Source organism: Nomascus leucogenys, chromosome 24 (assembly GCF_006542625.1).
Source record: "Nomascus leucogenys isolate Asia chromosome 24, Asia_NLE_v1, whole genome shotgun sequence".
In the NCBI taxonomy this organism is placed as follows: Eukaryota; Metazoa; Chordata; class Mammalia; order Primates; family Hylobatidae; genus Nomascus; species Nomascus leucogenys.
This window is the reverse complement of record NC_044404.1, coordinates 8,691,430-8,714,867: the sequence shown is the minus strand read 5'-3', so window position 1 is coordinate 8,714,867 and position 23,438 is coordinate 8,691,430. Positions and strand designations below refer to the sequence as shown.

The window sequence follows — 23,438 nt, the reverse complement described above, 5'->3', positions numbered from 1 at the left end:
TCAGTTAAAAAAAACTCAAAGAAGGGACCAGAGGCCACTGTTGCCTTCTTTGGTGAGTGCAGACATGAGGCAGACAAGGGAGCCTCAGAGGATGGCTTCCTCTCTGCTTTGGGAGGGACCGAGGATTGAGAGACAGGAGGGAGAGGGGGAAGGTCGGAGAGGCCCGGAGGCTGCTTCTTTAGTCCAGCAGGACGAAGTGTCATGTTGTGGAGGATCAGGTCCTGAGTCCCTGTGATGACCATCTGCCAGCCAGGGATAGATGCCTTAGGAGACACCAGCCCTGCTGACACCTTGATCTGGGACTTCCAGCCTCCAGAGCTGTGAGAACTAACTTTACATTGTTGGAGCTGTCCGTGGTACTTTGTGACGGCAGCCTACACAAACACACACACCAGCCCTTGAATCCAGGCTGGCCTGGGGCCTCACTGTGACCTGGAGAACATGGTGGAAGTGCCTCGAGATGCACTGACGCTTCCACTCTTGCCCTCCTGCTGCCCTGAGATGCCTTGTGAATTCTCCCGGGCAGACCCCCCAGGGGATGAGGCCATGTGGAGAGGGAGGCCCCGCTGTCAGCCGGCACCAGCCTCCAGATGGGCAAGCCATGTCGTCTTAGACAACTGGGGCTACGTGAGCGACCCTGGGCCACAGCAACCCCAAATGCTCACCCACAGATAGAATCATGAACCAATTAAATGGTTGTTGTCTTAAGTCAATATATTTTGGTGGAGATGGGGGGTTCTTACACAGCAATGGATAACTAGACATTAAATTTGGGCTGGAAACTAAATAAAATAATTAAAAATAACATAAAAATAAATAACAGAGCCCATGCACCAGGCTAAAACGATTTCCCAAAATTCACCCACTCAGTAAATGCCATTTGAGTGCCCACCAAGGCCAGGTGCTGTTCTAGGCATTTGGGATACATCAGTGAGCAAAACAGACAGAGCTCTCTGCTTTCATAATAACCCCGATACACACAGTAAAAAGTAAAACATGGTGAGATGGGAGAACATTCTAAATAGGGTAAGAGGAAATATAGGGGTAAAAGATGGCAGGCTGCAATTTTAAATAACAGCTGTCGGCTGGGCTTGGTGGCTCATGCCTGTAATCCCAGCGCTTTGGGAGGCCAAGGCAGGCAGATCGCCTGAGGTCAGGAGTTCGAGACCAGCCTGACCAACATGGAGAAACCCAGTCTCTACTAAAAATACAAAATTAGCCAGGCGTGGTGGTGCATGCCTGTAATCCCAGCTACTTGGGAGGCTGAGACAGGAGAATCACTTGAACCCGGGAGGCAGAGGTTGTGGTGAGCCAAGATTGTGCCATTGCACTCCAGCCTGGGCAACAAGAGCAAAACTTCGTCTCAAATAAAATAAAATAAAATAAAATAAATAAAATAAATAACGGCTGTCAGGGTAGGCCTTATTGGAAACGTTATTGCCTACTTATTTGAGGAGAGACTGAAAGGAGGTGAATGGGTAGCCACATAGCTATTGGAGGGAGAGCATTCCAAGCAGAGGTAACAGCCAGTGCAAAAGTCCTGCTGTAGTTTGGAAATTGACAATTGATCCTCAGTGTTGGAGGTGGGCTCTAATGGGAGGTGTTTGGGTCACGGGGGTGGATCCCGATGAATAGATGAATGCCCTCCCTGGGGTGTGGGGTGTTCAGTGAATTCTTGCTCTGTTAGTTCCTGAGAGAACTGGTTGTTAAGAGAGCCTGGCCCCTCCCGTCTCTTGCTTCCTGTCCTGCCATGTGGTCTCTGCACACACCAGCTCCCCCTTGCCTTCTGCCATGAGTGCCCTCACCAGAAGCAGATGCCAGCGCCATGCTTCTTGTACAAGCTGCAGAACTGTGAGACAAATAAGCCTCTTTTCTTAATATTAAGGTTGGTGCAAAATTAATTGCAGATTTTGCCGTTGAAAGTAATGGCAAAAACCGCAATCAATTTTGCACCAACCTAATAATTGACCCAGCCTCAGGTATCCTCAGGTGTTCTCAGTTATATTCTCTTACAGCAGCAGTAAATGGACCTAGACAAGCTCAGAGGTAGGAGCATGCAGGGGACGTGGCGGGAGAACTGCAGGAGAAGAGGCCTGGCCCAGCAGGCCCACGGTGAGGGCTTTGCTTTTCTCAGAAGAAAGAGGTCTTTTAGGCAGGGCGCGGTGGCTCACATCTGTAATCCCAGCACTTTGGGAGGCCGAAGTGGGGGAATCACCTGAGGTCAGGAGTTCGAGACCAGTCTGGCCAACAGGGTGCAACCCCATCTCTACTAAAAATACAAGAATTAGCCGGGCATGGTGGCGAGCGCCTGTAATCCCAGCTACTTAGGAGGCTGAGGAAGGAAAATCGCTTGAACCCGGGGCACGGAGGTTACAGTGAGCTGAGATTGTGCCATTGCACTCCAGCCTGGTAACAGAGTGAGACTCTATCTCAGAAAAAAAAAAAAAAGGTGTTTTATTAGAAACCAGTATTCTGGTCATTGGCACCTGGGGGAATCCTGAAGTCCAAAACCTACTTGTCACCAGAGTAGAAATATGAACCGAGTTTGCCCTCACATGTTCTTCACGCTCCATGCCACTTGCCAGATGCTGTGCCAAACCACCCCTGGGGACCTGCTCACTTCTGCCTTTTGTCCCAGGGAAAGGGGACTGTTTTCTGAGGGACGGGGCAGTGGTGGGCACCAAGCCTGTCTGCCTGGGGCCAGGCTGGGCTCTGCCACTCACTAGCATTGACCTGGGGTCTGCTGCGGAGGCTGCTGTGAGGACATCGTGTGCAAAAGGCAAATCAGGTCAAGCCCACTGCAAGAAAACCCAGCTACGTGATCGCCCTTCTTGAACCATCTCTCTCCTGATGCCAGAGCGTCTTCCAGCTGCTGGCCCTCTTCTCTGCCCCCTTTCCAGCAAGACTCTGCAAAAGACTTGGTTCTTATGGTTTCTACCTTTTTCCCCCTTTTGTTTCTTGAACCCACCCCAACCAGACTTTTAACCCCCTAGGCCACCAAAACGGCTCTTGTCAAAGTTGCCAGCATTCAGCTGCCTTCTTGACCTCTCTCCCAGGGGTTTAACAGGCACCTCAAACCAACACTTCCAAACCAAATCACTGACGATCCCCTCTAACCTATTCCAAACTCATTGCACAGTTCAGTTACAGGTAACGTCACCTTGCCAGGTTCTCAGGCCCAAAACTCTGGGATCATCCTTGGTGTTCCTCTTTCATATCCAGCACTCCTGCATGTACTGCTGGCTCTTCCTTCAAAACAGATGCAGGGATCTGACCCCTTCACAGGGGCTGGAGTGAGCCTTTTTTTTTTTTTTTTTTTGATATAAGATAAGGCCTTGCTCTGTCACCCAGGCTAGAGTGCAGTAGCATGATCTCGGCTCAGTGCAACCTCTGCCTCGCAGGTTCAAGCAATTCTCATGCCTCAGCCTCCCGAATAGCTGGAATTCCAGGTGTCCACCACCATGCCCAGCTAGCTTTTGTATTTTTAGTGAGACAGGGTTTCACCATGTTGGCCAGGCTGGCCTCAAACTCCTGATCTCAAGTGATCCTCCTGCCTTGGCCTCCCAAAGTGCTGGGATTACAGGTGTAAGCCACCAGGCCCGGCCCGGACTGAGCCTTTTAAACATAATTCAGTCTGACCATGGTGGCTCATGCCTATAATCCCAGAACCTTGGGAGGCCGAGGCAGGAGGATGGCTTGAGCCCAGGCATTTGAGGCTGCAGTGATTAGTGATCGCACCACTGTGCTCCAGCCTGGGCAGCAGAGTGAGGCCCTGTCTCGAAAAATAATAATAGAAATAAAACACAATTTAGATTGTGCCATACTGTTCTTCAAAATGGACCTCCATCTCATTTTAAAGCGGAAAGTCCTTACAGTAGCTTCCGGAGCCTGTGTGACCTGCCCTTCTGCATCTTTCTGGCCTCAACTCCCACACTTCTCCCCCTTGATCATGCTGAACCACACGGGCCTCCTGGCTGTTCCTCAAACGGGCCTAATACAATCCCACCCCAGGGCCTTTGCACTCGCTGTTCCGTCTGCCTGGAGGCTCTTTCTCTCAGCTAGGTGTGAGGCTCTCTCCACGTTTCTGGCAAGCCTATGCTGACCCTCTCCAGGAAAAGAGCCCTTCCATCCCATCACCCATATGAACCTACTTAGTTCTCTGTGGCATTGATCACCACCTGACACTGAACATAAACTCAGTGAGGCTTTGTCTGTTTTGGTCATTGCTACATCCCTAGTACCCCATACAGTCCCTGGCACATGCTCAATGTTTGTTGAATGAGTGAGAGAATAACATTACTCACTGTTCAATAAACACCCTTTTTGTCTCCTCATTGCTATCTATCTATCTATTTATCTATCTATCTTCTATATGTATGTATTTTTTTCTTTTTTTTTTTTTGAGACAGGATCTCACTCTGTTGCCGAAGCTGGAGTGCAGTGGTGCAATCTTGGCTCACTGCAGCCTCTGCCTTCTGGGATCAGGCCATCCTCCCTCCTCAGCCTCCTGAGTAGCTCGGACTACAGGTGCATGCAACCATGCCTGGCTAATTTTTCATATTTTTTGTAGAGACAGGGTTTTACCATGTTACCGAGACTGGTCCTGAACTCCTGGGCTCAAGTGATCTGCCCACCACAGCCTCTCAAAGTGCTGAGATGACAGGCATGAGCCACCATGCCCAGGCTCCTCATTGCTAGTAAATGACAAAACCCCAAATTCCTCGATATGGTCACATGACATAGCCCCACTGATCTCTGGTTTTATCTGGCTGTGTCCAGCCCTTGGCAAACATGCTGGGCGCATGGCTCAGGCTGTTCCCTCCTCTGACCCCAGGGCCTTTGCACTCACTGTTCCGCCTGCCTGGAGGCTCTTCCTCTCAGATAGCTTCGAGGCCCTCTCCACGTTTCCTGCAAGCCTGTGCTGACCCTCTGCAGGAAGACAGCCTCTCCTGTGAAGTCCCCACCATTCTCCCCACTATCTCTTGAGGGGACCAGCACGGAGCCTGTGAGCCCCCAGGGGTTATTGCTGCAGCTGACAGATGAGGCATTCAGTAGTCACTGAAGCCAAATGCTTGTCTGAAATATAGGTGACTAGAAACGAAATCTAGAATTCATGTAGATGAGATTAAATTAAGTCTATCTGAGAGCCTCTAACCTATGATTTTACATGAACACAAGTAAGAATGGACCCGGATGATGTCTGCAGGAAGTTCAGGAGTTCAATGTCAGTTGAATGTGAGCTGCCCTTGTTTCCGGTATCCTGAACTTCTCTGGACCCAAGTCTGCGCATAAAAATGGCACAAACTTTGCAGTATTCGAAGCACACACAAACATATTCCTCACAGATCACCCCAAATTATGATATTTATTTGGCAATCAGTGAATAGGCTTTAAATATTTGGCAAAGTCAATTCCTATCAATTTCTCTTCATGGAATCCCCACAACCGAGGGGAATCAATGTAACCTCATATTCAGAAGTTATGACCAGCTGGGCGTGGTGGCTCACACCTGTAATCCCATCACTTTGGGAGGCTGAGGCAAGTGGATCACTTGAGGCTAGGAGTTTGAGACCAGCCTGATGAACATGGTGAAACAACGTCCTTACTGAAGATACAAAAATTAGCTGAGTGTGGTGGTGCGTGCCTGCAATGCCAGCTACTTGGGAGGCTGAGGTGTGAGAATAGGGACTCGCTTGAACCCTGGAGGTGGTGGTTGCAGTAAGCTGAGATCGCACCACTGCACTCCAGCCTGGGCGACAGACTGAGACTCTGTGTCAAAAAAAAAATTTAATAGAAGTTATGACCATATTATACAAGGACAAACGTGTCAGCAGGGAGAGGGAGTTTAGATCAATTTCAAAACAAAAACTGAAGTTTGTAATTTTTATGATATGCTTATCCAGTGGATAGGAGTGCTCCATGGACAAAGCCACTCCAAATATTAATGGTTTGCTTTTTTATGACATGCAGAAAATGCCCCTTTCTTTTCAGAATGTACTTTGCAGCTAATTAGAGGAGTCCCACTTCTCAGGGTGGTTGTTGTTCATGTACGTCCTGGCACAGATGTGAAGCCATGCTGCTTAATGCAAGGGCCATTAGGGTGGAATGACGTGCTCAGTACATTTCTGGGACAAGGTGACACTGTCATTGATGGTCTGTTGAAGGAAAGAAGCTAATTTTCTTTTAAGCGTAAGCCTTTAGTAGTAACTTAATTAGGCCATGCTGGAAAACCATCACTAATAACTGTCAGAGGTACCCCCTGAGTCACCAGGGAATGACAAAGCTTGGCAAACAGCCTCTTCCTTGGAGCCTAGGAGTTCACCTCCCACCTCATTTTGAAATGGTCCTCACGGGTCTTCAAAGACCCCCTGTCTCTTGGCCTGAGTCCCTCCTTCCTCTTCATGAGACTTCATGAGTGCTTTACATATATATAAACATGCATGCGCATAAACATGCACATGTAATACACAGAAAGACAATGTAAAACAACTTTTTTTTTTTTTTCTGGAGACTGGGTCTCACTCTGTTGCCCAGGCTGGAGTGCAATGGCGTGATCACGGCTCACTGCAACCTCAACCTCCCAGGCTTAGGTGATCCTCCCACCTCAGCCTCCCAAGTGGCCCAGACCACAGGTGTACAACTACTCCTGGCTAAGTTTTGTATTTTTTGTAGAGACAGGGTCTCACTATGTTGCCTAGGCTTGTCTCAGACTCCTAGGTTTGGCGATCTTCCTGCCTCGACCTCCCAAAGTGCTAGGATTGCAGGTATGAGCCACCATGCTCCACCAAAACATTTTAAGAAAAGAAAAAAATCCCTTTATTTTCAATTCTGTAAAATGACACCACCAGTGCTTGCCCACAAGCTCATCTTTTTTTTTTAACATAGTAGTAACTACCTGATATTCTACTTCTTTTATTATATTTTCCAGATTTTTATAATCTTTTAGTTACTATTTTAATGATTACTAAAATTACATTTTGATACTTAATGCACGTATTTTGGGCATTGAGGCCAAAAGGATGAATTACAGGAGAGATGGGGGATTGTGGGGAGAGCAAGGGTGAGTAGGGAGAGGAAGGAGGGAAGAGGGAGGAGTCAAGTCACTGAGGGCAGAGGGCAGAGTTCAGAAGGCCAGTGGGATCCTGGTCCCTGCTCCTCCACTTTTCCTGGGATTCTGGAAGCTATCCAGTGTCTTTCCAACGTGCTTCGTTTCCTCTCTTCCTTCCTTTCCTTCCTTCCTTCCTTCCTTCCTTCCTTCATTTCCTTCCTTCCTTCCTTATTTCCTTCCTTCCTTCCTTCCTTATTTCCTTCCTTCCTTCCTTATTTCCTTCCTTCTTTCCTTCCTTCCTTCCTTCCTTCCCTCCCTCCCTCTCTCCTCTCTCTCTCTTTCTGTCTTTCTTCCTTTTCCTACAGAGTCTTCCTTTGTGGCCCAGTCTGGAGTGGAATGGCGCGATCTCGGCTCACTGCAACCCCCACCTCCTGGGTTCAAGCGATTCTCCTGCCTTAGCCTCCCGAGTTGCTGGGATTATAGGCGCCCACCACCACTCCTGGCTAATTTTTGTATTTTTAGTAGAGATGGGGTTTCACCATGTTGGCCAGGCTTGTCTCAAATGCCTGGCCTCAGGTGATGCACCTGCCTTGGCCCCCCAAAGTCCTGGGCTTACAAGTGTGAGCCACCGTGCCTGGCTGTTTTCTTAAATTGGATCGAAGTGGTTTCTCTTGGACGTTCGGTTCCGTCCTCTGTCCGACCCTGCTGGCACATGGGGGTGCTGAGAAATATCTGTCAAAAGAGTTAACAAGTCTTAAGTGATTCGAGCACTTTCCATCTTAGAGGACAGTGTGCGAGCACTCGCCCTGGGCACTCCTCCGAGGCCTCCAGGCGCTCCCACACAGCCAGCCTGGGCCTTCAGGAAGGTTCCCCAACTGTCAGCAGCAGGGGCCCCCCAGGGACTCTCTTCACTTTATTTGCCGTCCAGGAACCTTCTTTCAGTTCCTCCTCCTCGGAGGCCACGCTTCCCCGACTTCTCTCGCTGGAGGCTCCACACTCCACTCACCACTGAACGGATGGCTGCCCTGTTCCTTTCGGTTCCTGCTCAGATGCCCCTTTCCCAGGGCGCCCCGAGGGCCCTGTCTGAAATCACGCTTGCCCTGCCCACCTGCCCCCGTACTGTCTCCTTGTTATTGCTCTTCATAGCAATAAACAATTCCTACAGCGTATGTTAACGTTGTTGTCTATCACCTCCAGTCAGAAAGTTCATGAGAGTAGAAACTTTTTATTTTGTTCACCACTCTTTCCCCTAAACAGAGACTCCCATAGGGCTGGTGCCGCACTCACTGATTCAACAAGTATTTATCGAGTCTGCCTACTGTAAAGGATAAATACATGAAATAGTGTGAGAGCCAGGTGCAGAGGCTCACACCTGGAATCCCAGCACTTCAGGGGTCCGAGGCATGAGAATCTCTTGAGCCCACGAGTTTGAGCCCAGCCTGGGCAACATAGCAAGACCCTGTCTGTACAAAAAATAAAAAAGCCGTACATGGTGGCTTGCGCCTGTAATCCCAGAGGGTTGGAAGGCTGAGGCTGAGGCAGGAGGATAGCTTGAGGTTAAGATTTTGAGACCAGCCTGGGCAACACAGTGAGACCCCATGTGAAAAAAAAAATTAGCTGAGCGTGGTGGCATGTGCTTGTGGTTCCAGCTATCTGGAAGGCCAAGGTAGAATTGCTTGAGCCTGGGAGGTCAAGGCTGCAGTGAGCCATGATCACGCCACTGAACTCCAGCCTGGGTGACAGAGTGAGATCCTGTCTCAAAATAATAATAATAATAATAATAATAGTAATGGCCAGGTGTGGTGGCTCACACCTATAATCCCAGCACTTTGGGAGGCTGAGGCAGGTGGATCATTTAAGGCCAGGAGGTCAAGACCAGCCTGAAGTCCTTTTCAAACCTTTTGTCATATCGCCCAGGCTGGAGTACAGCGGCATGATCTCAGCTCACTGCAACCTCTGCCTCCCAGGTTCAAGCTATCCTCCTGCCTCAGCCTCCCGAGTAGCTGTGACTACAGGTGCCCGCCACCATGCCTGGCTAATTCTTTTATTTTCTGTAGAGATGGGGTTTCACCATGTTGGCCAGGCTTGTCTCAAACTCTTGGCCTCAGGTGATCTGCCCGCCTCGGCCTCCCAAAGTGCTGGGATTACAGGTGTGAGTCAGCACGGCTTGATTAGCTTTTTTATTTTCTGACCATTATCTTGAGCAAATGTTTCTAATTTTGATAAAGTCCAATTTATCACTTTTGTTCATCTATTGATTAATTTCCAAAAATGGAATCTATGGTATACATCATGACTTGTTTGTTTGTCTGTTTTGAGATGGAGTTTTGCTCTTGCTGCCCAGGCTGGAGTGCAGTGGTATGATTTCAGCTCACTGCAACCTCTGCCTCCCGGGTTCAAGCAATTCTCCTGCCTCCCAAGTAGCTGGGACTACAGGCACCTGCCACTACGCCCAGCTAATTTTTGTGTTTTTAGTAGAGACGGGGTTTCACCATGTTGGCCAGGCGGGTCTTGAACTCCTAACCTCAGGTGATCCACCTGCCTCGGCCTCCCAAAGTGCTGGGATTACAGGTGTGAGCCACTGTGCCTGGCCAATATTATTATTATTATTATTAGTTTGATGTTTCGATATATACATACATTGTGGAATGCCTGAATCAAGCTAATTCGCATGTGTATTACTTCCCATTTTTAGCATTTTTTTGTGATGAGAACACAAAATCGATTTTTAGAAATCTTCAACTATACATTGTTATTAATCAGAGTCACCCTGAGGTACATAGATCTCTTGAACTTATTCCTCCTGTCTCAATTTTTTTCCTGTGTGATTTGGGTCTTGTCTAAGAAATATTTGCCTAACCTGAGGTTGTGAAAGTGTTCATGTTTTTTCCCCTAGTCGTTCTATCATTGTGTTGTAACCATTTTTTTTTTCCTTTCTTTTTTTTTTTTTTTTGAGACAGAGTCTCGCTCTGTCACCCAGGCTGGAGTGCAGTGGAGCGATCTTGGTTCACTGCAGCCTCAACTTCCCAGGCTCAAGTGATACAGGCATGCACCACCACACCTGGTTAATTTTTGTATTTTTGGTAGAGACAGTGTCTCTCTCTCTTTTTTTTTTTAAGACAGAGTCTCACTCTGTCGCCCAGGCTGGAGTGCCGTGGTGCAATCTTGGCTCACTGCAACCTCCGCCTCCTGGATTCAAGCAATTCTTCTGCCTCAGCCTCCTGAGTAGCTGGGATTACAGGCACGTGCCACCACGTCTGACTAATTTTTGTATTTTTAGTAGAGACGGGGTTTCACCATGTTGGTCAGGCTGGTCTCAAACTCCTGACCTCGTGATCCATCCGCCTCAGCCTCCCAAAGTGCTGGGATTACAGGCATGAGCCACTGCACCTGGCCGAGACAGTGTTTCTCTATGTTGCCCAGGCTGGTCTTGAAATCCTAAACTCAAGTGATCCTCCTGCCTCAGCCTCTCAAAGTGCTGAAATTACAGGCGTGAGCCACTGTGCCTGGCCTATCTTTGTAACTTTTGTGTTTAGGTCCACAGAAAGTTTTGAGCAAAGAACTACCATGATCTGACTTATGCAGATGCTTCTGGCATCATTCTGCTGTGCTGAGCCTGTGGCAGGCCCGAAGGCAGACTTCAGGACGCCTGTCGGGGACCTTTCCACCCATCCGGGCTTGGACCAGCCTGGGCAGAGTACAGTTGGGAGTAGAGGCCACATTCTGGAAATGTTTATCAGCAAGTTTTCTGGTGTAAGTCCTTCCTCCCTCCTTGCTGAATAGTAATCAACTTTATGAAGTTATTTCCTTTCTCTGAAGACTGAAGTGCTTGTGGCTTCACATGAAGCCATGTGTATGTACAGAATTGTCTTGAGCCTGGAGCAATGTTTGCTATGTATTTTAACTTTTCACTGTTTTAAAGGAAATAGCTGGTTTTAAGTTTTAATCCACAGATTGTCATTCTTCAGGAATGGCAGCCCCAAACACAACATGACAACTCATCTACTCACTCATGAAAGATTAAAAAATGGAAACCAACGTATTTCATCTGATGCTCTGCGTCACTTCTGCTCGGACTCATAAATCCACGTCTCTTTGCTTTGGCCACTTCAACTCATATCCAAGCCTTTCTTTAATTCATGATTTATTGCTGTAAGTTACCTCTTTCGCCAGATTTATAAACTCACTGTTCTTTATATAATACCTACTTTGTACACTAGGCAACAACACAGTTAATTTATTGTCTATGACTTGTTACCTTGAAAAATCACATCAATGCAAAGTGATTGCCTTTTAGCCTCCATAGCCAATAAATTAATTTTTTTTTTTTTTTTGGAGAGGATGATGTAAGGTCATAGGATGATATATATATAATCAGTGAGCAGGCAGAATGAGAAGGAGAGAGTTGAAAGTTCTCTACAACAGAAGCCAAGAAGGAAGCCGTCTACCTTGTAGCAATCATGTATAAGCTGGCCTCCTGCTGTTTGCTTTTCATAGGATTCTTAAATCCTCTCTTATCTCTTCCTCTCCTTGACTCCAGGGAAATATCCTTTCAACTCTCAGGTAAGACTTTTTTTTTCCCCTTATGTTAGTCTTGAAAGAGCCTTTACCAGTCTTAAATTCAATGTTAGAGATAAGAATGGGATTCCTGTTCAAAGGAGTCTTGAGTCTTGTTCTATCAATAGTCCCAGCTTTGAAAAGAATGTTAAAGGATCCTTACTGCACACTTTAGATGTAGTAATGCATATAGTTTTTTTTTTCTCTATCTCTACAATGTAAAAGGAGAAGACGATAATTGCTTGTTTCATGTTACCTCTGTAGTTCAAACTCTTGTTTTGGGTAATATATATATTCTTCCAATTTTAAAAATTGCATGAAATTTAAAACATCATTACTTTTAGTTTTTACTTTAAATGAACTGGTTGAATGTAGCACTGGTTGTTCTAATTACAGATTATTAATGGATTTGTTTCACCTTATGTTTAAAAAACCATCTGATATGTGTTCTATGAAACAAAAATGTTTACTAAAAATTTTTTAAATGACAAACTAGGGAGCTAGGGAGTTCACAGACTTCCAAGTATATTGATCGTTTCCTTTTGATTTATGTTAATTCAGTTTAAGTCTAAGTTGAGTTAAAGAAATACGTATCAGTCAAGTAGGTTCTTGTTTTGCCATTATCTTTCCATTTAGTTTAAGAAATGAGAAGGCTAATGCTTGGGGATTAGGTTCCATCAAAAACTTAACTAGATTTAATCTTATCTTTAATCTTGAGTACTTCTAGGCTTTTTTTAAAGAAAAAACCCTCTTTTAAGCCAAGGATTTTATAGTTTCTGGTCTCTAAAAGTTCATCCCGAGCAGCTTTCTGATGATCATCAAGCACTGTCATCAGGCACTGTCGTCAGGCACTGCCAACCAACTTCCCGAGTCACTGAGATGATCATTGGCTGTCCTACTAATGGTTAAACATAGGCATTAACTTTACTGAATCTCTGCTGTTTACAAAGAAACAGCACACATCTCAAGATGACATAAGTGAAAATATTCAGCTACTACTGTCACCTTAAAAAATTTACAAGTAATTTAAGAAACGTAGATGAAATGAGTGTAGCATCTCACACAAATTCTAAACAAGTGGCAGCTCATCTCAGAATTTGTTCTCATTTATTTCTCCAGAAATGAGCTTTCCTATCAGCATTTATAGATGATCAAATTTCATAGATTTTCATTAACAGTCTTCAGAAGTGCTGTGAATGTGCTCAGATGCCTTTATGATGATCTGCTCACTGTCATCCAGTCAAGGTTGCAGCTATTTGTAAGCCTGCGGCACGCCAGTGCCACACATGGCCTCCCACCCTGACTCCCACAGCCTGGAATCGCAACGCAGCAGCAGGTCTGCATTTACCACGCGTCACACGCACTTCACTTAGCACACTCCGGAGTGCCCTTCCCACCACCTTAAGCACACTTATCATGCATTCTATACGCCATCTGGTCGACCACATTTCACATAGGAAACGCCACAATCAAGCTCCTTACAGATGATTTTGAAGCCGATTCTAAGTATAATAATCGTATTGAAATCTTGAAGTTCAGTAAGAGAAGAGGTGATACCATCCCACTGGCTTTATAGGAAGATTGTAAACAATCTTTCTTTTTCCTCTCCAATTTCACAACCCAAATATCTAAAAGCAAAAAGGCAGTAGGCAGCAGTAGGTAAGTAGAAATGAGGGAGAGTCAGACTTTTTGAACCAAAATGGTTTTGAGAGAGGCTCAGCCCTCAGTTCTCGTTCAAGGCAACTGAGGGGCTCGGTGCATCATGCGGGTGTCAGATCCATGTCTCTCGGCTTCCTGTTCTGCTGGCTGGCACACGGGCTGATAGCATTTCCGCCTCTTTTAGAATACCACTGATGGCCGGGCGCGGTGGCTCCTTGTAATCCCAGCACTTTGGGAGGCCGAGGCAGGCGGATCATGAGGTCAGGAGATCGAGACCACGGTGAAACCCCGTCTCTACTAAAAATACAAAAAAATTAGCCGAGTGTGGTGGCGGGCGCCTGTAGTCCCAGCTACTCGGAGAGGCTGAGGCAGGAGAATGGCGTGAACCCGGGAGGCGGAGCTTGCAGTGAGCCGAGACTGTGCCACTGCACGCTAGCCTGGGCGACAGAGCGAGACTCCGTCTCAAAAAAAAAAAAAAAAAAAAAAAAAAAAAGAATACCACTGATGACACATCATGAACTTAGTGTTGAAAGTTTTTCTAGTGTTCATCTCCCTATCTCTGGTACTCGCCAAAGACACAAGGAACACAAATAACTAACTGAAGGATGAACCGAATTGTAAGTATCTGTTTTTACTCTGTAGCACCTCATGAAGAAGCGCGCTTAACTCCGGAGGAGGTAGAAAGACCTTCCCTTCTACAGATACTGCCAGAGATGCTGGGTGCAGAAAGAAGGGATATTCTCAGGAACGCAGGTAAAATGCTTCTCGTGTTTATAGCGTGTCTGATTTAATTGCTACTGAACTTACCATCTGTCCTCATCCGGAAAAGGTAAAGCCCTATTTTGGAATCTAAAGATGAGCTATATAAAATAAGTAATTACCGACACTCCCCCCTCCCGGCCTGTGCAACCTTCTTTTCCCCAGCAGCTCCTTGCACGCACTGTGCTCTTTGGTACCTCAGCATTTTGTCTTTCTGTGTGGACTTTTATTTTTGCGGGGTAGGGGTTGGTGATAATTATTCCAGTTTCCAGTGAGTGCAATTTAAAATCCTAGTTTCCCATTTACTGAAACCTTAAATTAATCTTTCGGTACTCCAGTTTCTTAATCTGTAATCAGGAATGATTAAGTTTCCACCTCAGAAGGTAACTTGTGAAGAGTCAATGAGTCAAGGCCAGTAAAATGCTCGAGTCACACAGAAAGTAATTAATAAAATGTCAGCTTATTCTCCCGTGGCCACATTCCTCCAAGCATTGACACAAATGCTCAGGAAGTTCTGGAAACAAAATTGACCCTTTGCTGGGCGCGGTGGCTCACACCTGTAATCCCAGCACTTTGGGAGGCCAAGGTGGGCGGATCACTTGAAGTCAGGAGTTTAGGACCAGCCTGGCCAACATGGTGAAACCCCATTTCGACTAAAAATACAAACATCAGCCGGGCATGGTGGCGGGCACCTGTAATCCCAGCTACTAGGGAGGCTGAGGCAGAAGAATTGCTTGAACCCAGGAGGCGGAAGTTGCGGTGAGCCAAGATCTCACCACTGCACTCCAGCCTGGGTGACAGAGCAAGACTCTGTCTCAAAAAAAAAAAAAAAAAAAAAAAAAAGTTGAGCCTTTCAGATAGGTATTGTTTAATAGGAGTTTATTTGTTATAAAATATCTTTGACGAGCTACTGGACTGCTAAGTTACTGAGGACAATGCAGTGACTTTTGTGAACTCGAGATAAGAACAGGAGTGCCTATCTGTCTGCATTCATGAAAAGCTTGCTGCAATGTGGAAAAAGACCAGAAACTAGACATAATTTAGTAATATTATTTTGTATATTTTAAAACAAGCATACAAGAGAAACAACAGATCTGATGCTTCAAAACTGTTTTTCAGACTCGAGTACCAACATTTTTAACCCAAGAGGAAATTCGAGAAAGGTAAGTGACTCTATTTATGAGTTAGGTTTAAAAAGGCGAACATTCTGTACTGATTTTACAGGACTCTGAATTCATGAACTAGAGGAGTGCTCTTGGTGGAAACCACACCTTAAAGTAATTGGCCAGCATGGCCAGGCACAGTAGCTCACGCCTGTGATCCCAGCACTTTGGGAGGCCGAGGTGGGCGGACCACCTGAGGTCAGAATTTTGAGAACAGCCTGGCCAACATGGTGAAACCCTGTCTCTACTAAAAATAGGAAAATTAGCTGGGAGTGGTGGCGCCTGTAATCCCAGCTACTCGGGAGGCTGAAGCAGGAGAATCGCTTGAACCCGGGAGGCAGAGGTTGCAGTGAGCCGAGATCGCGCCATCGCACTGCAGCCTGCGGGACAAGAGTGAGACTTCATCTCAATAATAATTGGCCAGCATTATTTCAAAGCATTAATTTTTCCAAATTTTGATTGATATAAGATCTGAATGCAACAGGAATCTACCCAGTGCCTGTTTTGGATAAATCAAGTAAGTTGTGAAAGAATGAAAAAAATAGGTGAGGTCCCTGCTCTCAAGTCCGGCATCCACTTGTGCTGTCATTCACCATCTAACGTGCAACCCACTGCCAGCAGCACCGGGAGCACCTGGAAGCCAGTGAGGGATGCAGAATCTTAGGCCCACCTAGGACCTGCGTAAGCAAAATCTGCATCTTAACAAGATTCCCAGGTGATTCACATGCATGGGAAAGTGTGAAGGGCACTGCAAGATAACATCTAATAGAAGGCCATGCTCTAGACATTGATCTGAACCATGTACAGAAGGCTGGGCGCAGTGGCTCACACTTGTCATCCCACACAGGAGGCCGAGGTAGGCGGATCGCTTGGGGCCAGGAGTTCAAGACCAGCCTGGGCAACATAGCGAAACCCCGTCTCTACAAAAAATACAAAACTTAGCCGGGCATGGTGGCATGCACCTGTAATCCCAGCTACTCGGGAGGCTGGTGCAGGAGGATCACTTGAACCTGGAGGTGGGGGTTGCAGTGAGAGGAGATCGCACTACTTCAGTCCAGCCCTGGGAACAGAGCAAGACTCCATCTCAATACAATAGAATACAGTATACACAATACACAGAAGACAATAAATGCAAAGAACATGTTATTTTTTATTTATTTTTTGAGACAGGGTCTTGCTCTGTTACCCAGGCTGGAGTGCAGTGGTGTGATCTCGGCTCACTGCAACATCCACCTCCCAGGTTCAAGCAATTCTCCTGCCTCAGCCTCCCGAGTAGCTGGGACTACAGGAGCCCACCACCACACCCAGCTAATTTTTGTACAGACAAGGTTTCACCATGTTGCCCAGGCTGGTCTCAAACTCCTAGGCTCAAGTGATCTGCCCGCCTCAGCCTCCTAAAGTGCTAGGATTATAGGCGTGAGCCACCTGCCCAGCTGCTGAAATGATTTAAATAGAAATCGGTCAATGAGGGTTTAGGAAAATTCAGGACAATCACTGGGCTGAACAGACTGGAAGGACACTCATTAGAGGTGGGGAGGTGGGCACAGGAGCCCCACAGGCCTGGGACACTCTTGTTACAATTACAGTCCAGGGAAAAACGCAAATACTTTTAAGAAGTCCAATGTCTTGACTCAAGATTCCTTTTTCTTACAGCAATCTTCACTCATTGGTAACTTACCTGTTTTTCTTTTTTTTTTTGGGTTGTTTTAGTTTCAGGATTTCTCTGGACAAGATCCCAACATTTTACTGAGTCATCTTTTGGCCAGAACCTGGAAACCATACAAGAAACGTGAGACTCCTGATTGCTTCTGGAAATACTGTGTCTGAAGTGAAATGAGCATCTGTTAGCTCAGAAACACCCACCTTAGAACATGAAAAATAACACAATGCTTGATTTGAAAACAGCGTGGAGAAAAACTAGGCAAACTATACCCTGTTCATTATTATCTGGAAAATAAGTCCTCTATGTTTTGCACATATCATGAGTGGTTATTTTCCCTATAAACATGTCCTGAAAATTTATCATTATTCTTTTCTTCCATTTATCCTTAGAAAATTCTTTGAAATTCAGAAGCAAAGCTAATGAATGAACAGAAGCAAACACTAAGAAAAAGTCACGAAAGTTAAACTTGTTAAATGGCAAATCATTTAAATAAACTACATTATCTTAGCTATGATGTCCTCTCAACCTTTTAAAAAGACAACATATTACTTAAAAAATAAATCATGGCCAGGCACAGTAGCTCATGCCTGTAATCCTAGCCCTTTGGGAAGCTGAAATGGGTGGATCACTTGAGACCAGGAGTTTGAGATCATCCTGGGCAACATGATGAAACCCTGTCTCTACCAAAAATACAACAATTAGCTGGGCATGGTGGCGGGTGCCTGTAGTCCCAACTGCTCAGGAGGCTGAGGCATGAGAATCACTCGAATCTTTGGGGCGGAGCTTGCAGTGAGCCGAGATTGCACTGCTGCACTCCAGCCTGGGCAACAGGAAGACTGTCTCGAAAATAAAAAATAAAATAAAAAATAAAAAGAAGCCAGTATCTTAGCTTGGAAAAATCTCTAGTTACGGGTGTCTGAGATGAAGGGTGGGAGCGTCTGATGCTCCTTAGTTTCTGAAGTTTGTGGGGGAAGTTCATGTGCTGAGATTCTTTCTCTTGGCTGACCAAAGTCCTGAACACTTAACAATTTTAACCTTTTAACATTGAAACTTGTATGATCTCAGTTTCTGTGAGCTCAAGGATCACAGTTTCTTACACTGGGAAAAACACCTTGTCTCTTACAGAGAGAAGAAAGCTGAGGCAAGATTTAATTGTGGAAGAAAGAGCCTGGCTTACGAATTTTTGAAAACTATGTGTGTAAGTACTGACTTCTATTCCGTGAATACATCTGTATAAATGTGGTTTGTATATGTATAGAATACACAGTGTGAACTCCTGAGAGTTGTGTGTGGTTCTCACACAGAACCATGTATAGGGGAGGCCTGGATGTTGATGAGAAACTCGTTTCTCTCATTGAGCTGACATCCCACCACATTCCAGAGGGGTCTGCACCAACCAAACAGCAACACGCAACTTGTGTCAATCTTGTCACTGACCATCACAAGTTTCCTAGAGAGTACAGGTCTGAGAGAGTTTACCCTAAAGACATCAAGAACTTGGCCGGGTGCGGTGGCTCACGCCTGCAATCCCAGCACTTTGGGAGGCTGAGGCGGGCGGATCAGAGGTCAGGAGATCGAGACCATCCTGACTAACATGGTGAAACCCCGTCTCTACTAAAAATACAAAAAAAAAAAAAAAAAAAGCCGGGCGTGGTGGCGGGCGCCCTGTAGTCCCAGCTACTCAGGAGACTGAGGCAGGAGAATGGCGTGAACCCAGGAGGCGGAGCTTGTAGTGAGCGGAGATCCCACCACTGCCCTCCAGCCTGGCAACAGAGCAAGACTGTCTCAAAAAAAAAAAAAAAAAAGCCATCAAGAACAAATCTAAGGGAGAGATGTTTTAAACGAATGAATACACAAGCTCAGAAACATGCTAACATTGAGGATAGCTATGATAACACTGTGGTGTGTCTCTCAGTGTTGAAATTAAACCAGTACTAGTTCTCTGGAACAGAATGTTGGCACCATAAAACTGTTCCTGTATCAGAATGTAGAAGTGGAATTTCACTGCAGAATTCTGAAATCCCTACTCATTTTAGTGTATCAGGTGATGATTCATACAGATTGGGGCTCTGCATCAGGTTTCTAGGGTCAGATTCCTACTCCCAGTGCACACCAGCTGTGAGTCTCTGATCCAGTTACTTGACTCCCCCTGCCTCAGTTTACTTCTCTGTAAAATGAGAACAATAACAATGCTTATTTCACAGGGCAGTTGTGAGGATTAAATAATTCATGTCAAACACTTAGACCAGCACCTGTCAGAGTAGTATACACACAAAGTATACTTAGCTATTTTTCTTCTTGCTCTTATTATGGTTTTTGTTATAGAAAAGAAAGGTGCACATGGTCTGAAAGCTGTAAACTTTAAAAAGCTCTGTTGGCTTCAGGATCTTGTTCCCTATTTAGATTTTGTTGCCACCAGTTACACAGTCAGATCTTGTACACAAGTTCACCCTAGCTCCCACATGCTTAGCGTTCCAATAATGGAACACTAGGTGTAAATGGGCTAAATAAGCCAATACATTTCAAAGTGCCTGCATCTTCATCCTCCACATAGTAGGTGCTCAGACACATTGGCTAAGGCAAACACAGAATGTGGCTGAGAAACGCAAGGTTAACTAATATGAGGGCCCTTCCATAGATCATAAGAAACAGTTCTAAATGATACAGAATACACATTCAAAGATTTGTTGTTGACACAGGGCAGGACAATTTCTCACGTTTTACATGTACGGAGTTTATTTGTTGTTTTTACTTAAAAAGATACCCAACTGAAATATTACTAATGATTAAAAACAAATTCAGAGTTAATTATAAACTTAGTTGAAACAAAATTTCAGTTTGGATTAAATTTACACTGAATTACAATGAAGTTTCACTCAATTGCAAAAGGATTTCCATTCATACAGCATCTTGTTTTTCATAAATCTTGACCTCTGACCAAAGAAAACACAGCTTTTTGGGTAACATTCATGTAAACACTGAAGCCTTTAATATAAAAAGTTAATAAATTTGAACAACAAAGTTTAAGCTGGGGAGAGCCCCCTCAGGGGGCAGCGGTCAAGCTGCTGAGCCCCCTGCTCACTGCCAGCAGCAGGTGCAACCTGTGAGTGAGTGAACGCATCCACCCACAGGAGGAGCGCTCATGCTCTGACAGTTCTGTGACAAGCACCAGTTTCAAATCAAACCTAGTATAACAAGTACTCCATAAAATGTGTGCTAAGGCAAAGAAATAAGCACATTTGGATAATACAAATATCCAGAAACAATGGAAAAGAAAGGCTTCTATTAGAGAACATAAGGCTTAGCATATATGAATGCACAATGATCCTGATAGCTACAGATACCGTTTTTATTTACATTGGCAAAAACTTTATTACTACAGAAGGTCACTGACAATCTACTGGCTGGTTAACTGTTTCAAATTTGATTCTTTATCAAGCAAAACTATCACACAACCTCATCCACACACACACAAACGCTTCAGAAATCACTTAACTATCAAGATGGAGGAGACTATGACAGCTATTTATAAAACAGGAATATATGCATGGAACTGCTTAATATTAGAAAATTCCAAGAACTGTCAAAGGCAGCATTTGAAAATAGTTCTGACACCTTAAGATGGAATTACCATCCAGAAAACCACTACTTCGAAAGGAAATCTGAGCTACAAGGATGGTCATCATGGATAAAAAGGTCGATTTTCCTAACCATTATTGGGATGCATTTACAAAAAGCTGTAAAACTTCAAAGGAGAAAGAAGTGTTTTCCTTAAAAAACCATAAAAAAAGGAAGAAAAAAATAAGTTAGTTTGTTGCAAGTTATATAAAGACAAAAGGTTACTGTAACCTTCATTTTCTTCTATTTGTTTTTTCTGACCTGCAGGGGTGTGAATTTCATGTATCATTCCAAGTTTACGAAGGAAATCAGGGACTTCTCTAAAGAGCACCAGAGAGTGAGCTGATTTATCAAGTAAACAATCACACTCACTTCTTAAAAGACACAACTATAAATGCCATAGAAAGCAGTGACTGATGGAGCCTGCAGGGCCCCGTGGGCGAGGACAACTGGGCTCGCCTGGACGTTTTCTCTTTTGCAGTCCCCAAGACACTGACCCCTGTTCAAGGGCAAACAAAAGGCAGTGCCAATCAGACCTGTGGTAGGGCTGGAGTGACCTTTTTTGTATAAATTGATTGGAAAGAGTTAACTGTTAGTTTTGGTAAGAATGAAAATTTAAACACAGAATGATACTAGCTTTTTTACATTACTTGTAAAACTTTTTACATTCATTATTTTAAAAACATTCCAAAGGGCAACAGCACTGGGTAAGAAGCTCTTTCATTTCAATATTACACATGCAAATGCTAATTGAAACTCTCACAAGAATAGGCCCATGGTAAGCTGATCGATTTTTAAGATAAGACTTTCAGAATTTCACTGGAAGGTGGGAAATCAATAGGAAAGGGATCTACAAGGATGAAGGTCAAAACTCAACCCCCAAAATCTGGTTATCCCAGATATGCTAATGGACAATATGTGCTAATGTGTTGTGAGAAAACCGGAATGTTTTATCTTAATTATGGATGGGAACTCCAGGTTGAATGAAGCCTATATGAACGTACTACATTCATGGAAACCATTATGAAAAGTATATGAAAAGTATACAACCTGTAGGTGGGATTTCTTCAAGCACTCTAAGAGGAAAATGACTTATGAACAGAACAAAATAAATGAGGCTAAGGTTTGGGGCTCATTCTAGCTATACTTCTAATTATAATTTACTCTGGGTGACATTTGAAATAAAGATACACATACCTCTTTAGAGGCCATCCAATCTCTTTAGAAGACAATTCAACTACAAAAAGAGCCTAACTGGCCATTTTAACATATCAGGGACAAAGAGAAGATTTTGTATACAATGTCTGCTTCAAAAAGATTATGTGTATTTAAAAATCAAGAAGAAAAAATCTTAACATTCAATGATAACTTCATGGTCATTTAAAAGTCTGGGACTTAAAAAGGTCTGTATGTGTAACACGTCTTGGAAAGGGTATGAAGGTTCATCCTCACAGTCACTTAACTGCTGTCTTCTGCCAGAACCTGATCACAGGATGTGGCCGCACCATCAGCTGAATCTTCATTTTCGCAAGTGACACAGGCCTCCAAAAAAGAACAAAAGCAGGCGAGTTACTTGATGTCAATGTCACCTAAAGAGTTTTAAAACAGTAAAAGGCTGGTCACATGTTTCTAACTCCCCAACTTGTTCACGTCTGAAAATATTTCATTATAGTTCATTCTTTATTATTAATATAACTTTTTTTTTTTTTTTTTTTTTTGAGATAGTCTTGCTATGTCGCCCAGGCTGGAGTGCAGTGGTGTGATCCCAGCTCACTGCAACCTCTGCCTCCTGGGTTCAAGTGATTCTCCTGCCTCAGCCTCCCAAGTAGCTGGGACTACAGGTGCCCACCACTGCACCCAGCTAATTTTTGTTTTTTAGTAGAGATGGGGTTTCATTATGTTGGCCAGGCTGGTCTTTGAATCCCTGACCTCGTGATCCGCCCACCTTGGCCTCCCAAAGTGCTGGGATTACAGGTAGTAGCCACCGCACCCAGCCTCATTCTTAATTATTAAAAGGCAAATGACAAATTGTTTAAATACAGTCATGTGCCACATGATGTTTCGGTCAAAACTGCATATATGATGGTGGTCTTGTAAGATTATCCTACCACATTTTTATGGTACCTTTTCTATGTTTAGATACACAAGTACCACTGTGTTACAACTGCCTACAGTATTCAGGACAGTAACAGCTGTACAGGTTTGTAGCCTAGGATCAAAAGGCTGTCCCACAGAGCCTAGGAGTGATTGTAGCAAGCTACTCCACCGAGGCTTGTGAGTACACTCTAGGACGCTTGCACAAAACATTGCCATTACTAAGTGGCGAAAGGACTGTGCTTTTGTTTAAATTGCTGTGGGGCTCATTTTTCATATACCTGTTTATTTACAACCAGAACAGAGACACTTACAATAACCAGCCCAGCTCATGCTTTGTGGTGAGACCCTACCCAGCCATTCTTATATGACAGACACTCATTCTTTTCTTTGAAAATGGAGATGGGGAGATTATTCTGAGAACATGGCAGAGTAGGAAGACTAGGACCCTGTCTCCTCACCTAGACAACAACTGGACTGACAAAATCAGTCCGAGGTAACTATTTGGAACTCGAGTCTATCTGAAGGCCTGCAACTTTCTGGGAAATGCTTAGAGGGTAAGCTGTGTTTGCCTGTGGTCAATTTCAGCTTGAAGCACAGCAGCAACTACCCATCCCTGACTCTGGGCAAGGCACGTATTCCTGGAGCAGCTTGCGCAAAGCTTGTGGGAGTCAGTGTGGGCAGTAAGGACCCTGTCTTCCAACAATCAAAAAACAAGAATCAATAAGCCCTGGGAAAGGGGAGAAGCTGGTTTCCAGAATTACTACGTTATTAGATTCAAATGTCTAGTTTTCAATTAAAAAAAAAAATCATTAAGGCATACAAAGAAACGCCAAAATACAGCCCCAGCTTGTCCATGGGCCACACGTGGCCCAGG

At 44.7% G+C, this 23,438-nt stretch overlaps 2 protein-coding genes across 10 annotated transcripts in view; one reads left to right on the top strand and one right to left on the bottom strand.

Moving 5' to 3' along the window:
• Positions 1-10,994: 10,994 nt before the first annotated feature.
• On the top strand, positions 10,995-21,796 carry UTS2 (urotensin 2). Of its 2 annotated transcripts, XM_012498570.1 has the most exons (7): positions 10,995-11,200; positions 11,389-11,611; positions 13,907-14,017; positions 15,143-15,186; positions 16,897-16,975; positions 17,975-18,047; positions 20,735-21,796. In XM_012498570.1, the coding sequence occupies exons 2-6, from the start codon at positions 11,509-11,511 to the stop codon at positions 18,034-18,036; spliced, it is 399 nt and encodes a 132-aa protein (XP_012354024.1). In that variant the 5' UTR covers positions 10,995-11,200; positions 11,389-11,508; the 3' UTR covers positions 18,037-18,047; positions 20,735-21,796. The 2 variants fall into 2 exon arrangements, with proteins under 2 accessions (XP_012354024.1, XP_003274324.1); XM_003274276.1 differs by lacking the exons at positions 17,975-18,047; positions 20,735-21,796 and having other exon boundaries at positions 11,016-11,200; positions 11,589-11,611; positions 16,897-17,163.
• PER3 (period circadian regulator 3) overlaps positions 19,559-23,438 on the bottom strand; it is a 61,940-nt gene continuing 58,060 nt past the window's right edge. For all 8 annotated transcript variants that reach the window (XR_004028410.1, XM_030805244.1, XM_030805246.1 and 5 more), the window contains exon 22: positions 19,559-22,009. Coding sequence is in view for 7 of the 8 variants with exons in the window: in XM_030805244.1 (XP_030661104.1) it covers positions 21,926-22,009 (84 nt within the window). In the remaining variant the exon portion in view is untranslated. The remainder of the gene's footprint in view (positions 22,010-23,438) is intronic.

Excerpts from the sequence above, each read along its gene's own strand:
- UTS2 (XM_003274276.1), top strand. The coding sequence starts at position 11,076 with ATGGAAACCAACGTATTTCATCTGATGCTCTGCGTCACTTCTGCTCGG. Across the intron at positions 11,612-13,906 it reads AATATCCTTTCAACTCTCAG|CACCTCATGAAGAAGCGCGC; the intron begins GTAAGACTTTTT and ends TTTACTCTGTAG. Across the intron at positions 14,018-15,142 it reads GGATATTCTCAGGAACGCAG|ACTCGAGTACCAACATTTTT; the intron begins GTAAAATGCTTC and ends ACTGTTTTTCAG.